The sequence below is a fragment of the Planococcus citri genome, chromosome 1 (assembly GCF_950023065.1).
Source record: "Planococcus citri chromosome 1, ihPlaCitr1.1, whole genome shotgun sequence".
In the NCBI taxonomy this organism is placed as follows: domain Eukaryota; kingdom Metazoa; phylum Arthropoda; class Insecta; order Hemiptera; family Pseudococcidae; genus Planococcus; species Planococcus citri.
The window spans coordinates 70,542,854-70,564,270 of record NC_088677.1 but is presented as its reverse complement, the minus strand read 5'-3'; the positions used below and the strand labels follow the sequence as shown (position 1 = coordinate 70,564,270).

Genomic DNA, 21,417 nt, shown 5'->3' with positions numbered 1-21,417 from the left:
ACTTAAAGCTAGCTTCAATCGTTCCTACTCAAAAGTAGGCTGTAGCGTTTCGGGGCTGCGTGGCCGTCATTTTTCTAACTACTTAGGGTTCAATTGAACATATTACATTACTTCACTTGTCACAATTGTGCCTTCACAAAGCTGAACATCCAAAACCTAGAGGATATATGTGAATGGGGGTCTGGAGGCGAAGCCCCCAGGACAATCACACCTCAGATGTTTCAATCAAGTAATAATTGAAGCTTTTATCTATCTATACAGGTATGATATTATGATAAGACAGCCCGTATTATTATTGTCCTGGGGGCGACTTTTTCACTTCCTGCCTGGATACCCTGGCCTTTTAAAAAAAATCACGAATTTGTCCAAAAATATGAAAAAGGAAGTAATTGAAGAAAATTATAGGATGTTTATATTTATAAATGTATTGCAAATCAAATAAACAACTGAAATCATGTAATTTCGTAATAATGTAAAAATAATAACTTATTTCAATGCAACAAATCTAATCATAAAGGTACCTAATTTCATAATGTATGTACAGGTTAGGTATAGGGTACCTATAGGTATACATAACATGGGCAATTGGGCACATCTCGCACATTATTAAACAAAAAATACTGAAACAACAGCAACGTTGATCATTCCAATAAATGTCAACCTGTAAGCACCCGTAGATAGGTACAGATGATTACTTTAATTTAATTTAATTTACTTCATCATACCACTAGACGAAGTCGAGTCAGTGTTATACGAGCAATAACTAACTTGCGAGTAATTCAGACCAACTAATTCGGGTGAAATATCAATCGGTGTCCGAATCATAGACGATAGTATATTATTGGCTAAACAATTGCTGGGTTGTTGAAGTGATTTGGGTTTAGAAGGTAAACGACCTCGACGACCTTTTAAAGAATCAGTTCGAACGACTTCTTTAACCATACCGACGGATAAGCATTTTTGAAATCGACAATATTGGCATCGATTACGTCTTCTTTTATCTACCGGGCATGATTTATCGGCCAAGCATACGTATTTTGATCCTTTTTGTACAGTTCGTTTGAAGAATCCTGTGCGAATGAAGTTTATTGTCAGAGGATTAAAAATATTTTATGCAAATGCGTTCTAAATAGTCTAATATACCTTTACATCCTTCGCAGGTTCGAACACCATAATGTTGACAAGCAGCTGTATCTCCACAGACAGCACATAATTGGGTTGCAGGGGTATGCAGCAAGATGTGTGAATTGGACATGTAATCTCGATTGTGATTGGTAGATGACGTAGTTTCACTGTGAGAGGTTATGGGATTTGCGGACATATTGGGTAAATCAGTTCGAGTTGTTTTTGGGTAGTAATTCACCGGACGAGATGTATTGACTGGTGTGATGGAAACATTTTCGTAAGTTGTTTGCATCGTATTGACTGAAGTGTATTTTGGTTTCGTTTCACGATGCTGGCTGTAAATACAAAATAATAGATTAAAGTTAGAACGAGTTAATTTGTTGAAATGCAGTCAAAGGTATCTATCTATGAAATTATTTTTGAGCATGGAGAATTTTGGTGAAAATTTGAAAGAATAATGGAAATAAGAGCGAAAAAATGAAACCAATCCTGAAGTCTTAGCTAGGTAGGTACCTACTTAAGTAGGTCTAAGTACCTACAAAACAATTTCAACAAAATATATTTTTCAAGTTGTAGTCAGTTCAATTATTTATGAGGTTTTGAGCAATTCTTCAATGGGTCGTCTTGATACAGCCCTAAAACATTTCCATTCCATACTTTCCTACAGTACAACGGGTAAAAGGTACCTAACAAGTTGGCTTGCATTTTTGCTACCCAAAAAATTCAGTTTGCCTTTTGGTAGAGATTTTTAAAAAAATGAAAATTACTTACTTGGATATCCCCTAGTAACCTATAATTTATGTGTTAAGTAAAGTACCTATTCTATAATACTTCCTTTACCTATTATGATCATGGCGATTACTAAGCAATTGAACTGTATCAAACGTTTTATCAGCAATGCCACAATAATTCAGGGATTATTTTAAGGATTTTTTGAAGCTACGCAACCAGCATAATTTTCAATATCAAAAATTTTCCAACCCCAATTTTTCAAAATTTCCCCCTTATTTTTGGTACTTACTACGAGTACACAACAAATTTTTGAAACTACCCAAAATGTGTGGAGCTACACATTAAAATAATCCCTACAATAATTCGAATGATGCAACATGAGGTACAAAATTGACAGGTGACGTGCGCCGATTGAACGTGCGAATAAATACTTCGACACATGACTCACATCTTGATAACCATACAATACAAACTACTTTTACTTTACAAAAAAAGAGTTCGTTTCCTAGCTTTTAAAATAGAAATAATGTTCCTCTGAACTCTGTCTAAATGTCAAAAATAAAGTATTTTAGGTTCTCACAGTTCTACGATAGGGAGTGAAACTTGAACGCAAAATGATTTTCTATTCTGGGCACACCCCTCATTCCGAATCAACGTTAGTGTCGCCTTAAGCGTGATTTTAAGACAATTTTAGCACCAAAATGGATTTCCTACGTAGGAGTCATTAAGTCAGTGGCATAAAAAAATCATATCTGTGATGTAAAGGATTTCGTCCTATGCCCATTGAACCAAAGTTCGCATAAAACGGCTTGCACAATGGAGAAAAGTTGAATTTTGTAGTCGCGTCCTCCTCCAATTTTGGGTAGAAATAAAGTGTTTTTGAATTGTTCAAAAGTGATGTTGCGACCTATCAAAATGGATTAAAATTTCGCAAAAATTCAAATATTTCCTCGAAAATGCTTTTTGAGAATTTAAAAAAAAATTTGAGCCCATAATTGAGTTAAGATTTTTGAGATTTTTGAAAAAGAGTAACGCAACCTATCAAAAAAGGTTAAAATTTCGCGAAAAAATTGAATATTTCCCCAAAAAAAATTTCTGTACATGTTTGAAGAATTATTATGGGTTCAAAATTGGACAATGATTTTCCAGATTGTTGAAAAAGTTTACTTCTATCTTTCAAAATAGGTTGAAATTTTTCGAGAAAATCGAATATTTCATGAAAAATTTTTCGTTATGCATTTTTGAAGAATTCTGAGCCCATAATTAAATAATAGTATTAGGGGATTCGCAAAAGAGATTTCATGCAACTTATTGAAATAATTTTAAATTTCAGCAGAAAATCAAATACGTATTTCCTTCAAAAGCTTTTTATTACCACTTTTGAAAATTTTCAAGCCAGAAATTGGGTCAATTTTTCGAATACTTATTACTTATGAAAAAAAGTCATGCGACCCATGGGAATGTGTCACATGAAGAGTAAGTTCAACATGAAGAGTAAGTTCAGTGTTTAATATTTTTTCATTTAGTGGAGATTAAGTCGATGAAGATGAATGTCATAATTTTTTTTTGTTACAGAATACGTTTTTTGTGAGTTGTTTTCGGAAATGTTTTTTACATACTCTATGTTATTACCTACTTGAAAATTTGATCGTCTCCATAATTATTATGCAAACGTGTTTCATTTCCAAAGCATTATAAACAATTGATTTTTTCATATAATTTCTACCACCATTGATAGGATATCCTTTCATTGACAGACTGACAGTCTCCACAAAAGTGCTCGACAACATGTTGGCGGAAAAATTTGATTTTCTTGAGTAAAGTTAGTTGATAAGTCGCATTACAATTTTTTCCAAAATCCCAAAAATCATTAAAATTCTGGGCTTAAAATTCTTCAAAAATGCTCAAACAGAATTTTCGTGGAAATATTTGGTTTCCTTGCGAAGTGTCAACCTAAACTTTGATAGGTCATATTGCACTTTTTCAAAAACTCTCAAAATCAGTACCCAATTTTGTGTCCAAAATCCCTCAGAAATTCTCAAAAAACATTTTCGTGAGAATATTTAATCTTCTCGTGAAATTTTAACCTACTTTGATAGGTCGCATTACACTTTTTCAAAAATCCTAAAAATTTATAGGTAATTCAATTTGTGCCCAAAATTCCTCAAAAATGCTCAAACAAGATTTTGGTCGAAATGTCTGACTTTCTTGTAAAATTTTGAAATATTTTTGAAACTCGCAATTAAAACTTTTTCGAAAGTCTCAAAAATCATTGACCCAATTTTGGGGCCAAAATTTTTCAAAAATGCTCAAAAAACACTTTCGTGGAAATATTTGATTTTCTCGCGAAATTTCAACCTACTTTGATAGGCCGCAATACACGTTTTCAAAAATCAATACCTAGGTACTCAATTTGTGCCCAAAATTACTCAAAAATGCTCAAACTAAATTTTCGAAAAATATTTGAATTTCTTGCAAAATTTTAATATACCATATTATTATTTTGAAATGTCGCAAAAAACTTTTTCAAAAATCTCAAAAATCATGACCCAATTTTGGGCTCAAAATTTCTCAAAAATGCTCAAAAAATATTTTCGTGGTAATGTTTGAATTTCTCGCGAAATTTTGACGTATTTTGATAGGTCGCATTGCACTTTTCAAAAATTTCAAAAATCAATAAATACTCAATTTGTGCCCTAATTTCCTCAAAAATTCTCAAAAATATTTTGATGAAGATATTTGATTTTCTTGCAAAATTTCAATACACATATGTACTTATTTTGAAACGTCACAGTAATTTTTTTCAAAAATTCCAAAATCGTGACAATTTTGGGCTTAAAATTTTTCAAAGATGCTCAAAAAACATTTTTATGGTAATATATGAATTCCTCGCAAAATTTTAACTTGTTTTGATATGTCGCAACATCACTTTTTGAATAATTCTACAACAGTTCATTTTTACTGTAAATTGTCGGGGAGGGGGCTACTCTGAAATTCAACTGTTCCCCGTTGTGCAAGCCTTTTTTCGCGAATTTTGGCATTAGAGGAGTGTCCAGAACTAACTTATGAAAAGTGTTTTTTGCGTCGTAGCCGTTTTGAAAATTGGGGGTTATTAGGCTCCAACCCCCCTTCCCCCTCCGTTGTACCGCTGCGAAAATCTAAAATACGTATTTTCTGACATTCTAACAAAAACAAACTGAATTGTCTAGGTTGCAAAAATGCAAACGAAATTCGATTTCTAGAGCAACTTTTGCCTATGTTAAGAAAATAATTATTTACCTAATGTTTTTTTCTTACTTTTGTAAAGCATATGTCTGCGTGGCGGCGTTATTATGACGATTTTTCATATCGTAACTTTGCATCATAGCATTTTCACCACTGAACATATCATAACCGTAAGACGAAGCGTGTTTATGGGTCGGTTCGATTTTCACGCTTTCCACCCCTTCAAATGCAGGCTGCGATCGTAGATTTGCCGCGTACATATTGGAATGACCCTGATATACGGTTGGTAATTGCCGAGGAGGAGTTTGCATTTCATTAGCACCCATGCAAGACTGAGGCGGCGGGAAAAACATATTTTCTTGAACGTCGTTGCGTATTGGTAAACAATGCGATTGTTGATTAGATTGCAAAGGAAGTTGAACGTCGCAAAATGTTTCGTTTTCGACTTTGAATCCTACGTTCGAATACGTTTCTTGAAAACTAGGCAATGGAGTAGCGTCCATAAAATTATACGACGAGTTTGGCATAAACGAAAGCTCCGAAAATGCGTCCAGTTCATCGGTGAATTCGAAGTTATTACTTTCATCGACTATCGACGACCTTCGATAATTCGAAAACGTGTTGTTAGCTAAAGTCTGAAAAATAAGAAAATTAATATAAGAAAAAAAATGTTGCAAGTTTTAATTTACTCGAGTTGATAAAACTAATGTAGGTAGGTGGATTTAACTAATCGAAATAAGTCATGGTTTTCAGCGTTTTCATTATTATATGTTGACTGATGCGATAAAAATTAATTTTCGAGGGATGAAAATTATAATACGCTTCGTACTACAAGTGAATATTTAGACGTTCCGGTTCAGAAACGCAGATGCATCCTTTGACATTTGAGTACGCACAATGTGTCCCTAGACAATACTCCTTGTACTTCGACGCGTCTACGTTTAGAAATCATATTATCCTCGAAACTATCAACCGTGAAACAGAATAGATTTTTTTTCTACCACTGGCGTTTTTATTCGACCCGTTTTTCATTTAATAAACAAATTACTTATTAGGTCACTATTATTACAGAAAATACGTAAAAAAAATCATTCGAAAATCCAGCTATTTATATGATTAGGTCATTGTAAGAACTATAGTCTATACTAATAGGCGGATTTTCGTTTACTTCTTAATGAAGTAAGGATTATTCAATATTTTGCTAGAGTTCCACCACTTAATTAACTTCACGCGGATGTAGTTTTTAATGAATGAGATGAAGATCAAAAATTAATTTCTTAATTTATCGCGAGATCTCATTTTTAATACACGTACGTATATAAGCGATTCGAGTCTATGATTTATACTACCTATCAGGTCTGCAGAATGTAATTGAGCTTTGATGTTTATCCTAATTGTACTTATTTTGATTTCATTACGTCCACATGCCAACGAATAAGTTGAGCGAATAAAGACTCAAATTAAAAAGACATCAAATACTAGCGTGTGAATGAAAACGAGTGGAAAAATTAGGCTAAGATACCTACCGTAGTCCGTATTTGAGAATTGTATTGAGTATGGATATTGGATAGGTAGGGCCTATGTTATTCTTTTTTATAGATTTGAATACAAAAAAGAGGAAAAAATTGCTTACTCGAAAAGGTACCTAAACATGAAAAATAAAGGCTATAGGTGGATAAGTATGGTGAATTTGCCCCCGAGAGCTTCAGGGTTGATATTTGCATGGAAGGTTGGTACCCTTGAGCACCTTCCGTCACGAAAGTTTCAGATCCCCAGGACCCCCCGTTTTTGAGAAACCCCCCTTTTCTAAAATTACAATAAAAAATTTTTTCTCAGCCCCATGTGAACCGATTTTTTTAATTTTTTGGTATGTTGTAAACATCCATAAGAGGCATCCCCACAAAAAATTTCAACCCCCTCCCCCCATATTTTCCCCTCAAAATGGGGTTTTTTAGTTTTGTTTGCCCGTTTTAGCAATGATCATGATTCGGCACAAAAATGCGAATAGCATTTTTAAATGTATTTTTGACTCCTACAAAACATATATTTTTTTCAACAAAAAATTTTTGGTGGGCCGTGGTCAAAAATTGAAAAAACCAACAGAGGGGGTTAAAAATGGATTCTGGTGTAAATCATTGTTTTTGGTAAACAAAGTGTCGTTTCCATATGAATCGAACCCCCCGAACACGAATATGACGCCCAATCTTATGCTACCCTCATCCACACCCCTCCAGCGCCTCTGCCCCCTTCTCAATTTTTACTATATCAATAGTTGAGCTATTTTCGTAATATTGGTGTCGTTTCCAAATGAATCGAACCCCCTGAACACGAATATGACGTCCAATTTTATACTACTCTCATCCACACCCCTCGAGTGTCTCTGCCCCAACTCAATTTTCACTATATATTGAAAGTTCAGATATTTTCAAAATGTTGGTGTCGTTTCCATATGAATGTAACACCCCGAATACGAATATGAAGTCCAATTTTATGCTAACCTCATCCACAACCCTATACAGTGCCTCCGCCCCCACCTAAACCATAAATGTTTTCACCAACTCTGATCAATCTTCTAGAAATAATTACTCGGGTTGTTATTACTTTTAAAAGTATGTTTTGCGAAGGTTGAAAACTCGTAAAACAATGACCATCGCAAGGTTCAAACTTTAACATTCAAGTTTCGAGGTTTCCATTCGTGCCAAAATGACACCCAGCATTATGAAAATAGGTTTAGCATTTCAAATAATAAAAATTGTCGAGCTGGCTGTAGCCTGAAAGGCGATGGATGAGATTAGAGCTAAATTGGATTTCATATTCGTGTTCGGGGTGTTCGACTCATATAGAACAGACACCAACATTATGAAAATATCTGAACTTTCAATATAGTGAAAATTGAGTTGGGGGCAGACGCACTGGGGAGGGGTGTGGATGAGGGTAGCAAAAAATTGGAATTCATATTCGTGTTCGGAGGGTTCGATTCATTTGGAAACGACACCAACATTACGAAAATAGCTCAACTTTTGATATAGTAAAAATTGAGACGGGGGCAGAGGCGCTGGAGGGGTGTGGATGAGGGTAGCATAAGATTGGGCGTCATATTCGTGTTCGGGAAGTTCGATTCATATGGAAACGACACCTTGTTTACCAAAAACAATGATTTACACCAGAATCCATTTTTAACCCCCTCTGTTGGTTTTTTCAATTTTTGACCACGGCCCACCAAAAATTTTTTTTTTGAAAAAAATATATGTTTTGTAGGAGTCAAAAATACATTTAAAAATGCTATTCGCATTTTTGTGCCGAATCATGATCATTGCTAAAACGGGCAAACAAAACTAAAAAACCCCATTTTGAGGGGAAAATATGGGGGGAGGGGGTTGAAATTTTTTGTGGGGATGCCTCTTATAGATGTTTACAACATACCAAAAAATTGAAAAAAATCGGTTCACATGGGGCTGAGAAAAAAATTTTTATTGTAATTTTAGAAAAGGGGGGTTTCTCAAAAACGGGGGGGTCTGGGGGTCTGAAACTTTCGTGACGGAAGGTGCTCAAGGGTACCAACCTTCCATGCAAATATCAACCCTGAAGCTCTCGGGGGCAAATTCACCATACTTATCCACCTATAGCCTTTGCTTTTTTTCTATTTCTGAAATTGCTTAACAGATGAAAGTAATTTTGTATAAATACTCAAAAAAAATATTCATTTATTGCGATTTGTTTCCAAGAAAAAATAAATAAAAGATCGAGGGAAAATCCATCTTTTGATGAGTTACTTTTCACTTTGTTTTAAAAAGATACACCAATTTAGGCTACCTACTTCAAAATTTGGCGAAAAAAAAACTCAAATTAAGTGTAAATTCTAATATCTTGTGAGACAATAATTACTTATGACACCGAATTGCGTTATGAATCAAAATGAAGTCTTCTGAGGCACTTTAAATTTTATCTGTCAGTAATGTTAATTTGAAAACCACTAATTGGCATCAACCCCAACTTATACAATGATGGAGAGGTCTGTTTCTATCTCGGCCGGCTCATGGAAGACCAAAATTGTATTCGGGTTCAACCCAAATTAATTTGTAGGTTTAATGGCGAAGTCTTTATGTTTTGAAATATTAAAAAAGCTGTATGAATCAATTGTTCTATACTTGATATTCAGATATTAGGATTTGAAACAGTCTAATCGTACGTAGAAAATATTGAGAATGGATCATCAGCCAAAATTCCAATAGGCCTAATCATTGTTTCGTTAATAAAAATTTTTCAAAAAAAATATATATAAATACTTTTATGGCACCCTGTGGTCTTGGATTAATGCCCGTGAAGAACTAAATGAACGGAATTGAGAGCCTTTCTCCTTCAGAATGCCAAAATTAGGATTTTGAATTAATCAAATAGTGTTTTCTCAGGGCTTCGTACTTGAGTTTTTCCAAAAAAAAAAACAGTTACTTTAGCACCCCAAAAAGTTTGGAAAAGTAATCAAAATAACCAAAAACCAACCAAAAAAAAAAAAATACAAAACGTAAGCAATAAATATTTTAATGCAGAAAAGATCACAAAACACAGAATATTTCTATTGAATTAAACGCAAAAAAGAAATAACGAGACAAGAAATTGTAATTAAAATCTAATACATATTAATGAAACTCTTTAGAAACTTTGGCAATTTTGATCTGAAAAAAACAGGATTTTTTGACAAATACGTTCATATTTTTGGAAAACAAGACATTTTTTTGCAGTCTTTGTCAAAAGAAATCAAGACAATTTCACAACTTTTTGGAATAATTTTTAGCAACACTTTTTTTAGCAAGTTTTCAGTAAAAAATGAAATTTGATGGCAATTTTGATGAATGGTGAGATGTTTTGCTGTTTTTGGCTGAACGCGAGACAATGACAGTTTTAGCAAAAGGTGCTTACTTAGTCTTTTTTACGAGTAGCAATTTTTTGCTAAAAAAAGAGCTTCAACAATTTTGTTAAAAAATGAAAATTGTTCGTAATTTCAGAATGATAAAAAATCAAGAATTGTGCATTACTTAATATTTTGCAAATCCGCAAAAAAAAGTCAAATTTCACCAATTTTCGGTCAAAGGTAAAACATTGTTAATTTCAACCAAAAAACAGGTCTTTTTGGCAATTAATTACCTAGTAAAAAAGGGATACTTCTTTGCAACTTCTATTTTAAAAATAGGACTCTTTTTCAACTGTTTGTAAAACAGCGAAAAGAGCGAGATTTTTAGCCAATTTTCGCCGAAAAAAACGACAACTTTTAGTAATTTTTGGCAAAAAACGAGATTTTTTTGGCAATTTTACATTTTTTTTTCTTCAAAAAATAATCTCAATGTTGAAGAGAATTTTTTGGGGCATATTGTAATTAGATCAGCCTACTTTTGATGAGGAAAAAAACTCAATACGATGGTAGCGAGAAGAAGCGAGAAGAATCAAAACTGTTACACAAAAAATGATAAGATACCAGAAACTTCAACGTGGGAATTTGTACTTTGAAGCATGAATTTTTTCTAATAAATCGCTGGAAAATTAAAGCTCATTCCGGTGTTCGTTGGGGTAAGGGGGATACCGAGTATCAAAGTGACAAAAATTTGGTTTTCAAACGAATATTTGAAAATTCAAGAAGCTACAATAGAGTGAATTTTGGAAACAAAATACCAATTGAATTTTTCGTGTAAAATTCAGTTCATGTAAGTAAGTAGGTAGGCTAATCCAAGGCAAATTCAACAAAAATACGTTTTAGGCCATTCAAATGTGGCCTGGGTCTCCAATGATTATAATCATGGTATGGTGTCAAGTGTTCGCCTCAGTTTTTTTTCTTTTTTTAAAAGAAAGTGTGAATGCCTTTATTTTGTATACACGAGCGAGCATATCTATATCTAATCCTACCTTTGATGCTTCGGACGATCCTTCGAAAGAATAAATTTTGTATGTACATCGAGTATGTGTTCTGTTCTACAAAGATTAGATTTCCTTGCAAATCTTTCAAATTTAAAAACTAACAATTCTGTTGAAACCCCATTTAAATTTCTTTCGGATATCACTACCAAACCAGATAATTCTCAACAAAACTTCTGCTCTTTTAAATTCAATTGAAAATTCGTCAATAGTAAAAACACATTTTTTCAGGAAATCGAAACGTGAGTAATTTTTATTGCGGAAAAAGCAATTTAAAAAGTTTGCTTACTTGACAAAATTTACAAGCAATGATATCACTCGTCAGTTGTTTCTTTTTGGAGGATTTTTGAAAACTTGAGAAAAGTAAGGATCCATGTGCATTGAACAAGTACAATAATATGTACTATTATTGTAATTGACAGATTTTAACCAGTTAAGACTACGTATTTCTCCTCCATGATTTGGAAATTTACTTCGCTTCATGTTTGGTGGTTCTTAATGAAAACTAAATTTTGTGCATATGTACTACATTTGTATTAAGACATTATTAGCGTGGTACCTACATTTAATCAAAAGCCATATGAAAACCAGATAACCGTACCTGATTATGTAATAGTACCATATTGGATGATGTACATGGTGGCGATGATTTCATAGGGCATAAATCCGAATCGTCGTCGCGGTCTGAAAACATGAATGATTGAAAAACAAAGGACACTTGGAAAAATTACACGCTGTTGAAAATTATCAACTCACTATATTTACAATATGTCGAAGTCATCGTCGAATATTTCTACATAGCTGTTTTTCAGTTTAAAGACATGTATAGGTATCTGATTGCGGAAGCTCGAAGGGATTCGTGAATCATGTAATCCCGCCTTTCGATAATTCCTTTGTGTAATTTTTGTGAGCCTTACGGTGGTACGCGACGTCATATTTTAATTGGTCAAGTGAAATAAAGGGTCTTTCTATGATTTGTTGATCGTATGCGTTGAAAAAACGCATGCGTATAATATTCTTTATTACTGATTTAATAATAATTTTGCTAATAGTTTTGTCTCATACTTTATGCATTGGTATTTGGTCTAATGGAAAATTATTTTGGTTGAGTTGAGTAACAGGTACTCCTACTCCTACTAATTAAAGTTACTCGATTATATGTACACCATATACTGTACAGTGTACATACTCGTATTATCTTATCTGGCGACTCCAGTGGAGCGTTTATAGGTACTTTATATTTGTTGAAAATAAATTAAAATTACTTACTTATATACTGAAAAAAATTACAAGAAAAATGAACATGCAAATCAAAATCTTAAACACATAAATTTACATATTCGGCATATTTTTCAATTCATTCGGCTATGAAAAAAAATATATTTATACAAAAAAACACACACTAAAATATACAAAACCCCATACAAAAAATAATAATCATCGAAATCACAAAATAGAAATTTAAAAAAATATTTACATTTTCTTCATTACAATATATGAAATGCTGATTATCATTTATTTCCTAATCTATTGTTGGAAAGTGACAATGTGTTGATTAATATGAAATCTGTTTAAGCTCTTTGACAGCTATTATAGTGGATAATCAGATTTTTGAGTATTGTAGATTACCTGAAGGGCTCATGAATTCACCTGCAGCCTTTAGCAAAATTACAATAAGTCCAGAGTTGGTTCATTTATTATAATAATGGAGTAGTGACTTCTATGGATGATATCTAAAGTTTACTACCAAACTACTGTTAGACTTGTCTGGAAGCGTGACCCCACATGAGTTTTGTTTAAGATCCAGTCTGGTAGCTTTAACATATTTTTTAAAATTAGGTTAAAATAAATGGTAGATTAAATTGACTCGAGTAATAACATCGCCATAAAATAATAAAATTCCTGAAAATGGAATGACAAGTAGGTATACTTACATACTACATATAATACAAAATTCATTAAAAGGATAAATATAAAATATAAAATATTAATGAATGAAACTGAAAATGATATGGGGACATGAGAATTCACATACTTAACATACGTACATACTTACATCATTCCAATTCTTATTGCATTTAAATTTTATTACTTACCATCTTGAGGGTTAAAAATTGGAATTTTTAGCACCACATCATGAAAGTGAAGTAGAGGTTAATCCTCAACTTGAATTAACGGCTCATGGTTACCATCCCCATTCCCCACATTTCAGTTTGATAATAATATAAGTTTTATTCGGATCTCAATGCGTCCACTGTTGTGGATCATTTGTAGGTGTAGAAGGTTAATTTTGAACAAAAGCCATATTATTATGATCATTGGTCAATCATAGTGTCGAGGCGTGCACGAAGTGACACAATTTCCACTGCAGAAATGAACTGAGTTACATTCTATTTGCAGCTATACTCTCATGTAGGTATGTACATAGCATCAACATCTATGGCAAAATGCTGATGTGCAGTCGGTAAATCTCTAGGATCAGGCTCCAAAAAATATAATTGTTTATTCTAACAAAGTATTGGAAACAGTAATAAAATTTGGGTTCATCAGTTCGAGGCTGAGAGTTGGGTTCATCAGTTCGAGGCTGAGATCTCATATTTTCAATTTTAGAATGAGATTTATTTTGTTCCTCTCATCGAAAGTTAAAATTAAATGGAGAAGTCCTTCGTATATTATTCGATAATGAGGGATTACCATATTTTTGACCGGTACGATTTTGTAAGGAGGGATTCTGTCAAACAATTCTTCAAAGTTTTTTAAATATATTAATTCCAATGGTTCGTACTCTTTCTCTGAAGAAATCGTTTCTAAGAATTCACGAATCTCGCGTCTTTTGTCATTGGACCGGTACCCTGGTAATAAAAACGGTGGAGCTATAAATACTGTCTTTACTTTGTTTTGCTTGAATCGATGCATCAGTAATTTTATATCACGCTTAATATCTTCTTTTTCGACACGTTCATAGTCTTGATCACTCGTAGAAAAGAAAATGAAAGGAGGAATCTTCTTCAAACCGATCATATTTTGAAACAGTTTCTTTGTAGTCATATATGGGCCAGTGTGTTCGCTAGCTCCGGCGTGACTGAGGGCATTTTTATCCTTGAATATCAGCTGTTTAATTAGTTGGAATGTATACGAACCACCGATTATCCAAAACCTTTGTAAAAAGTAAAGATTCAGGAACTTGTTGTCTCTAGTGTCGATACCCAAAAATCGTGTAATAAAATCGAAACTTTGAAAGGGTTGAAACGGTAACGGAGGGATGGTTCGATCAATTGGTATATCCTTCCTGATCAAGATTTCGTCCAATGTATCGAGATCGATTGGTAAATATCCCGTAAACTCTCCACAAGTTAGTTTTACCTTCTTTGAAAAATTTCGTATATTGTTGAAGTATTCAGGATGCGGTTCTATCTTCAAATGGTTTGGCATTTGAGTTGGGGTTAGATGGAAATAGTTAGTGTCTAAAACGTCATCTTTCAACAATTCTTCTATTTGTTTTTCAAGCGTTTCTATCTCCTCGTATAACTGATCAACTAAACCGGATTCTTGATTTCTTTCATCAATTTCTTTACGTAGAGTCTGATTCTGATCTCGTAGTTCATTGATTTCTTTTTCTAAGTCGGTGATTTTAGCAATAGTGACTGGATCGTTGATGATAGTGATTAATTGATATTCCACAATGACAATGGTACATAAGTTGCACGCAATTAATTGTCGGCGGCCGGCTGGAGTCTTTGACGATACGATATCGATGATGCATTTTTCATGGAAAATATGTCCACATCGTACGCTCTTGGCGAGCTGTATGTTTTTATTCGAGTAATCGATCTCAATTTCGCAATGCGGGCACACCAAATTAGTCGGATCGTTCAAAGGTTTGTTGTTGGCTTTGCTGGAATTATCGATAACGTTCATATTATTCCTGTTCGACGAATCGTCCATTTTGAAGTAAAATGCTTTTTTCTGCTATCGCTGGATAGTAGACCGGTTTCAATCTGTGAATCATATAGAACAATTGCCGATTAATTTTGATCGGTAAATTTATTTCATTATTGTTTGCAATCACTGTTCGTACAATATAAACTAATACATGGACTATATCGTAGATATCATTTATTAATTTTTCCATGATGTGTATTTCGATTTTTAAGATGGTTGAATCAATCTTGCATAAGATTTAGTTTAAATTCAGTTCTGGTTCAAATCTGGGTGAATCGTTGATAATTTCCGCCTTTCCTTATGAGTTATGATAATATTTCATCATTGGGATTTTTGATTTTGTTCTAGATGATTGATTGGAACCTCGATGCAAAATGTCTTAGACATTACATTTCACTTCTTTTTTTTTGACAAAAAATCGAAAACTACGCACAATAAAAAAAACTAATGACATTATGATGGAAATTAAATTCTCTACTTTTTTTGGACATCTTAAGATTTTCATAAGATTCCAAGTGATCCAGGGGGTGCTCGTCACCCCTGATGTTTGAAAAAAAATGAGTAAAACCATTACTTACTTCATACTTTGGAGTAAATTGACTTCATAAAACAATAGGTACCTATTCAAGGCAGACATTTTTTTTAAAAAAACAATGATTATTATTGCGATGATTTAGCTGCGGAGTTCCTGGATTTTTAAAAATTCAGATTGCAATAAAAACAGGTACTTATTGGAAATTTAACAATAGAGCATTGCTCTTATTCTTTTAATAATTGTTAAATAGCAGTTTGCAACGTAAGTAGGTACCGGTTTTTTTCCAAGTACTCATATTTTTTAGCCTCAAGTCGATTCTTCCTGCTTTGGATGTTATGGCGTTTCCTTTCATTTTTGTGTTCAACTTTCATAGACATTGTAGCTACAAAATATGATTGGGACCTACATATAAAAGAATTCTTTCAAAAATTCAATTGCTGTAAATGACTAAATTAGAAGGAATTAAATTCACAATCCATAAAATAAACATGATTATTCTCTCTATATATATATGATATGTAAAAATAACCCTAAAATAAATTCATAAAAAACCTGACACAATTTGTAAAAAACTATAAGTAGGTAAATATTATTTTTGCACATTAATTAGGTGCCTCAGACTCGATCAAATTTTAAAAACTTTCACATGAACAATTTACAATGGTATCAAGATCAACTCAAACAACCAACATTTCACAAAGAATACAAAGATGAGATGGAAGATAGGTAGCATAAATTTTCTTTTCACTTTTATATGTACTTACATTTTATCTTAATTTCAAGTTTTAACCAAATCCATGAGTAACCTTACATTTTTGTAGTCTCATAATACATTTTAGACTTTTTTCAAAACCTTCCATTCATTTCTTTTTTTTTAGATGAAATACATCATGCTACCTACTGAGTTTCCTAACATTCACTCACCCTTGAAATTTGAAAATTGGAATTACCACTACCTAGTTCCTATCACATTAACCAAAGAGGTGCATGATAAAACAATAAACAAAATCAAAAAACTGAACAAAAAGGATAACTTACTTCACTCTCTTCTTTGGTAGGTTATTGCCAAGATCAAACCGGATGGATCTGTTGTGATCAGTCATTGCTTTCTTGATATCAATCAATGCTTTTCCTAGGGTTGTGGAACATACTAATGTTTATCTACTCTTCTTTTCTCCATGATTCTAAAGTTATGAGTGAATATATGTACTTGAGTGAAATTGGAACTGTTGTAGAACCTGTTGTCAGAGAAGTTGTGGTGCTCAACACCACTCCAAATCGAATACCTCAAGAGCCATGAGAGAACACAAAGCAATGCTAGAAGGAATATGTATATTTTATACTGACCACAATATTGTCTCTTAATCAACAGCTTATATAATACATACATAGTATCCTAAACACTATCAATTCGCGATAAACTATTAGCGTCGTCAGCAATTATTATATGAGCGACGACATGTGTACCTAATGGTACCACATGCCACCTCCCTGTAAAAAAAATGTTCATCAACATTGGTAAAATAGAATAGGTAAGCTTATGTTACTTAAATAGCGCATATTTCAATTAAAATTAAAAGTGTATTTCATAATGTACACAGTACTTTGTTTTTATGTCGATCTGGCATTATCAGATTTCTTTGAAGGACAAGTGTTAGATATCTAAACGAGAGGAATTATAGCAAAATACTGATTAATCTTACTTGATCTTTTATAGGCGTGATATTCATTTCACTGAAATTATACTGATTTGCTCTACATACATACAAAATAATTTTGCTAAGTCTAGCAATGAGTATGTTTTTCAACATTATCAATTTAATTAACCTGGAGACTACATAATAGGTATGTGAACAAGTATCGATGAAAGTAAAAGCACATGATATACAACGAAAGGAAATTTAATACTCGTAGATGATCAATATAAACTAATAGACATGTTAAAAATATGATGATGTGTATGTATAGTTCTACATGTGCTCAGTTGACGTGTAGATTGCATCTGGACTTTCTTTCTTTGGTTTTTTCTTCAGGATCCTTTGTAGTTTTGCCTTGACTGAACGCCCTTTTTTCCGATTAAAATTTCTTATATCCAAATTTCATATGGAATGACCTCTGTGCTGAATGGTACCCGAAGCCACCATCTCCTCGTATTGAAATTTGTAGTACATATTTAACTCTTCACATAGTATCTAATTACGAATTATCCAAAAAGGATTGAAAACTTACATCAGCAATAGGTACGATTGTTATTATCTTCATGAAAAAATGTACAATTCTAATTAAAATCAATTTCTCATTTTACGTATAGAAACAAACGTATTTTATTCACCAATACATGTGTCCCAAAAAGCTTGCAGTGGGTACCAGTTCCTTAATATGATTGGTTATATTCAACTATGTTATTCATAGTACATGATTGGTTGTTGGACGCAAGAAATTAACATTCGACCAATCATATTCATCTACTTAACATTATCAGCCAATTAAAATCAAGTACATGTGTCCCAAACATGTTATACTGGAATGTTTCTCAATTCACGCAGATTCCACCATACAGATAGTTAACTAAATAGGTTTCAAAGAAATTACTATTGTATCAATGCACCTAAATTGTGTATTATTTACACTTTAGGCGTTTCTCTATAAATAGTACACTTTTTCAATTTTTTTGGCTATAAATCTTGAAGAAAAATGTAATTTGAAAATAAGAAAATTTAGCTTCAAAATTTAGCTTCAAAATAGCTCCAATACTAAAAATGCAGTGAGAGCAATGTTTGAAAATTTAATACTATCTAATATAAAATTAGCTCTCTAGATTCTATTGTTTTGGGTATTTTTCCATGAAAAATATGTACAGGTAGGTAGGTAGGTAGGTAGGTAGGTAGGTAGGTAGGTAGGTAGGTAAGTAGGTAGGTAGGTAAATTGTAGAACTGCTTTATTTTTATTTTGGAATTTAGTATTTACTCTAAAATCAGCACCTTTCAAGATGATATGCAACTTCCCAAAAAAAAAAACATCGTATTATTAACGTTTGCTGAAATATACCATTTATCTCGAAACGTGCACCTTTCAATTGCATTGCATAAAATGAGTGATCATCTGTTGTTTTTATGTGGGAGATATAGAAACCAGTTTCTTCACCCAGATACCTGTTACTCCTTATAAATAATTTGGACAAAAATATTATAAATAAAATTTAAATCATTTTTAATTTTAAATAATATACCACAAATTACAAAATCACACATCACATATCAAAATGTACAAAGTAATAATAAAATTAAAAAATCACGAAATCTTAGGTACTTGAAAGTGATACAAATACTTATCATCTAATAATTTACCCTACAAACACTTTTCATTTTTCACAGATTTCAGTTTGAATTATAATTTCAATTCAAATATCCATTTCATACGAAATAAGTATTAAAAAAAAATTACCGTAAAAATTATTATGTACTTAAAAATTACTATTATCAATCTTGATTACAGTGATAATGTCCTCATTACATGCTCCTGAAACAAAACATTTATTTAGAAATTATTTATCCAAACGAGAAATATGTAATTTTAATGAGGTAATTACATAGTTTGTCTCCATATCTTCGACAAATTTTTGTATGGTAAAATGAACTCCTTCTATCTCTTTCTTTTTTTTCGTGCTGATTCCTCAAGGCGCTTGATGCAAATGTTTGCACACATGATGGCATACGGCATGCGTATCTTACGCTAAATCCGCAATCTTCTATATGTAAATACCAGCATTTCTGTAAATCTTTCATTTCATTTCCTGTTAAAAAGAAATTAAATATACAGGTCATATTTAAAATGTAAATTTTAATTAATGATTATATGAATTTAGAATTTTCAATGAAATTTTTCCTTTTTGCTTCTTGCCAGGACATGACGAGCATTAAATGTAATGGTTTTGCACCCAAACCATCCCATACCGGACCGTATTTTGAAGGAACCTTCACATTCTTATAAGTTTGATGTTCATACGTTAGATTTATTACAATGAAATCGTCGTAATCTCCATTTAATAATTTCAATTTTAAGCTGTCCGATTCTTGTGTAGCAAAAATTGGCGGAATTATAAATTTGTCGTCCTTATGGTCAGTCCATCTCCAAGATGATTTCGCTACACCTATAGAAGAATATAAGATGAGTACTCAAATGACACAAATTATAATCAAATTTTTGAATGTCGCAGTTCACAATACTTACATAATAGTGCATATTCGTCTGAAGAATTTTTCTGCAAACAAAAAATTAAAAATAAAATTGAGGATTGATTGCATCTTTATAATTAAAAATGAAATAAAAATATATCTTTGTACCTTAAATGCTTTCAACACTGGCCTTCCTTCTGTATTTCCATCTTCTGGATTCTTTCATGGAGTTTATATATTGTTGTTACTTGTGCTATGGCTACTATGGTTAGGATAGTGATCATTATTAGGGGTAGAGATTCTAGGAAAATATCTAGGAGTGTTAGATTGGGTAAAGGGATTTCTTCTAGTTTTATATTTGAGAGTTTTTCATGTATTTGATTTTCGGTTAACATAGGGGTGAAATGGGGTGAACGCTTGCCATTTAGGGTTGAGTATTTTTGAAACATTTCTAATTATAATTTCATCAAGATCGTTGGCTAGCATGCCACTTTTCTCTAAAGAGGTCTAAGATGCTGGGATTAATTTTTCTACTCTAAATTCAGAGGATTTTTTGCATGGGATTATTTTATCAATAATAACATATTCGTTATCAGATGTTTGTTCTGTTAATTGACTATCACAATCCAGGTTTATTTTGTAAGATCCTACTTCATCATTCTCTAAATTTAAATGAGTGATTAAGTTTTCGGAATTTTTTGTCATTAATGAACCAATTGGATTAGTGATTATATACTCATACAGATCTATTTGAGTTATTATGGTTTTTATTGGGGGTTGTGTACATTTGAATAGACATCTGGTTTTATATTTTTCTACTTCGATTTCTTTTTTAAAGATGAGGTGAATACAGTTGTCAAAAATAGATTGATGTATATGAGGTTGCATATGACACAGTTTATCCTTAGGAGTTGGAATTGCATTTTTGAAGTAGAGCACCTCCAGAGAAAGTTACCACTTTGTTTGTTTTAGGATTATTTGCTAGGATCATCTCATCTGTGTGTATTTCGCATACATTTGACTGCCATTTAAATAGTGGCGGCCAGAACTCTACCTGCACCAGAGGGTTGTGAATCCCCGAGTGTCAACCGCCTTTGATCACAATGTATGTTCTGCCCTTATCACTGTACATCTTTAGATGACTAGCGTTCAAAAAATCCAAATGAACCCCAACAAACCACACAAAAACTTTCAATCTTGCTCTCAGTTTGTCTAAACTACCATTATGCTCCAGTGAGTATGAATTTAAAATATCTTAAATTCCATTTTTTGTCAAGTGATAAATCCACGATGTGCTAATGGTTTGATCAAAATCTGACGAAAATGATGAAAGGGTTGTACTTACTCATGTACTCTCATAATAAAAAAAAGTTGAACAATGGCGGAAATAATCTAAAAATAAATTTACGGATGATTTCTCCATTGCTAGCCGAAGGATCCTCCTTTGCGTTTAAAAAAATGCAAAAAATTGAATTTATTTAAAAATTTCATAAGTACTTATTTCTGAATCGAAATTCCTTAAAATGATCCCCTTTTCTGGAAAACACCTGTTCTGGTTCCCCGAGCTATTTTGTGAAGGTCATGAGTATTTTCAGGAACAAAATTCATTTATTATTATTATTACCCCAGACACCCCAACGACTCGCGCACTTGCTTCGCTCGTGCTGCTCGCCCTGGCCCTCGCTTCGCTCAGGCCTCTCGCCCCTTCGGGGCTCGCTTTTTTGACGACTCAACTCATGCCCCTCAATTCGCTCGGGCTGCTCCTATATGTCAATAGCG

General features: G+C 32.8%; 2 protein-coding genes across 11 annotated transcripts in view; one reads left to right on the top strand and one right to left on the bottom strand.

The window, feature by feature from the left end:
• LOC135844575 (uncharacterized) overlaps positions 1 to 21,417 on the top strand; it is a 427,884-nt gene that overhangs the window by 352,000 nt on the left and 54,467 nt on the right. The gene's annotated exons all lie outside the window — the stretch shown is intronic.
• Positions 77 to 12,126, bottom strand: Hr38 (Hormone receptor-like in 38). The gene is made up of 4 exons (XM_065359521.1): positions 11,588 to 12,126; positions 5,155 to 5,717; positions 1,144 to 1,460; positions 77 to 1,070 (listed from the first exon to the last, which is right to left on the bottom strand). Exons 1-4 carry the CDS (start codon positions 11,678 to 11,680, stop codon positions 712 to 714), a joined length of 1,332 nt encoding a protein of 443 aa, XP_065215593.1. The 5' UTR covers positions 11,681 to 12,126; the 3' UTR covers positions 77 to 711.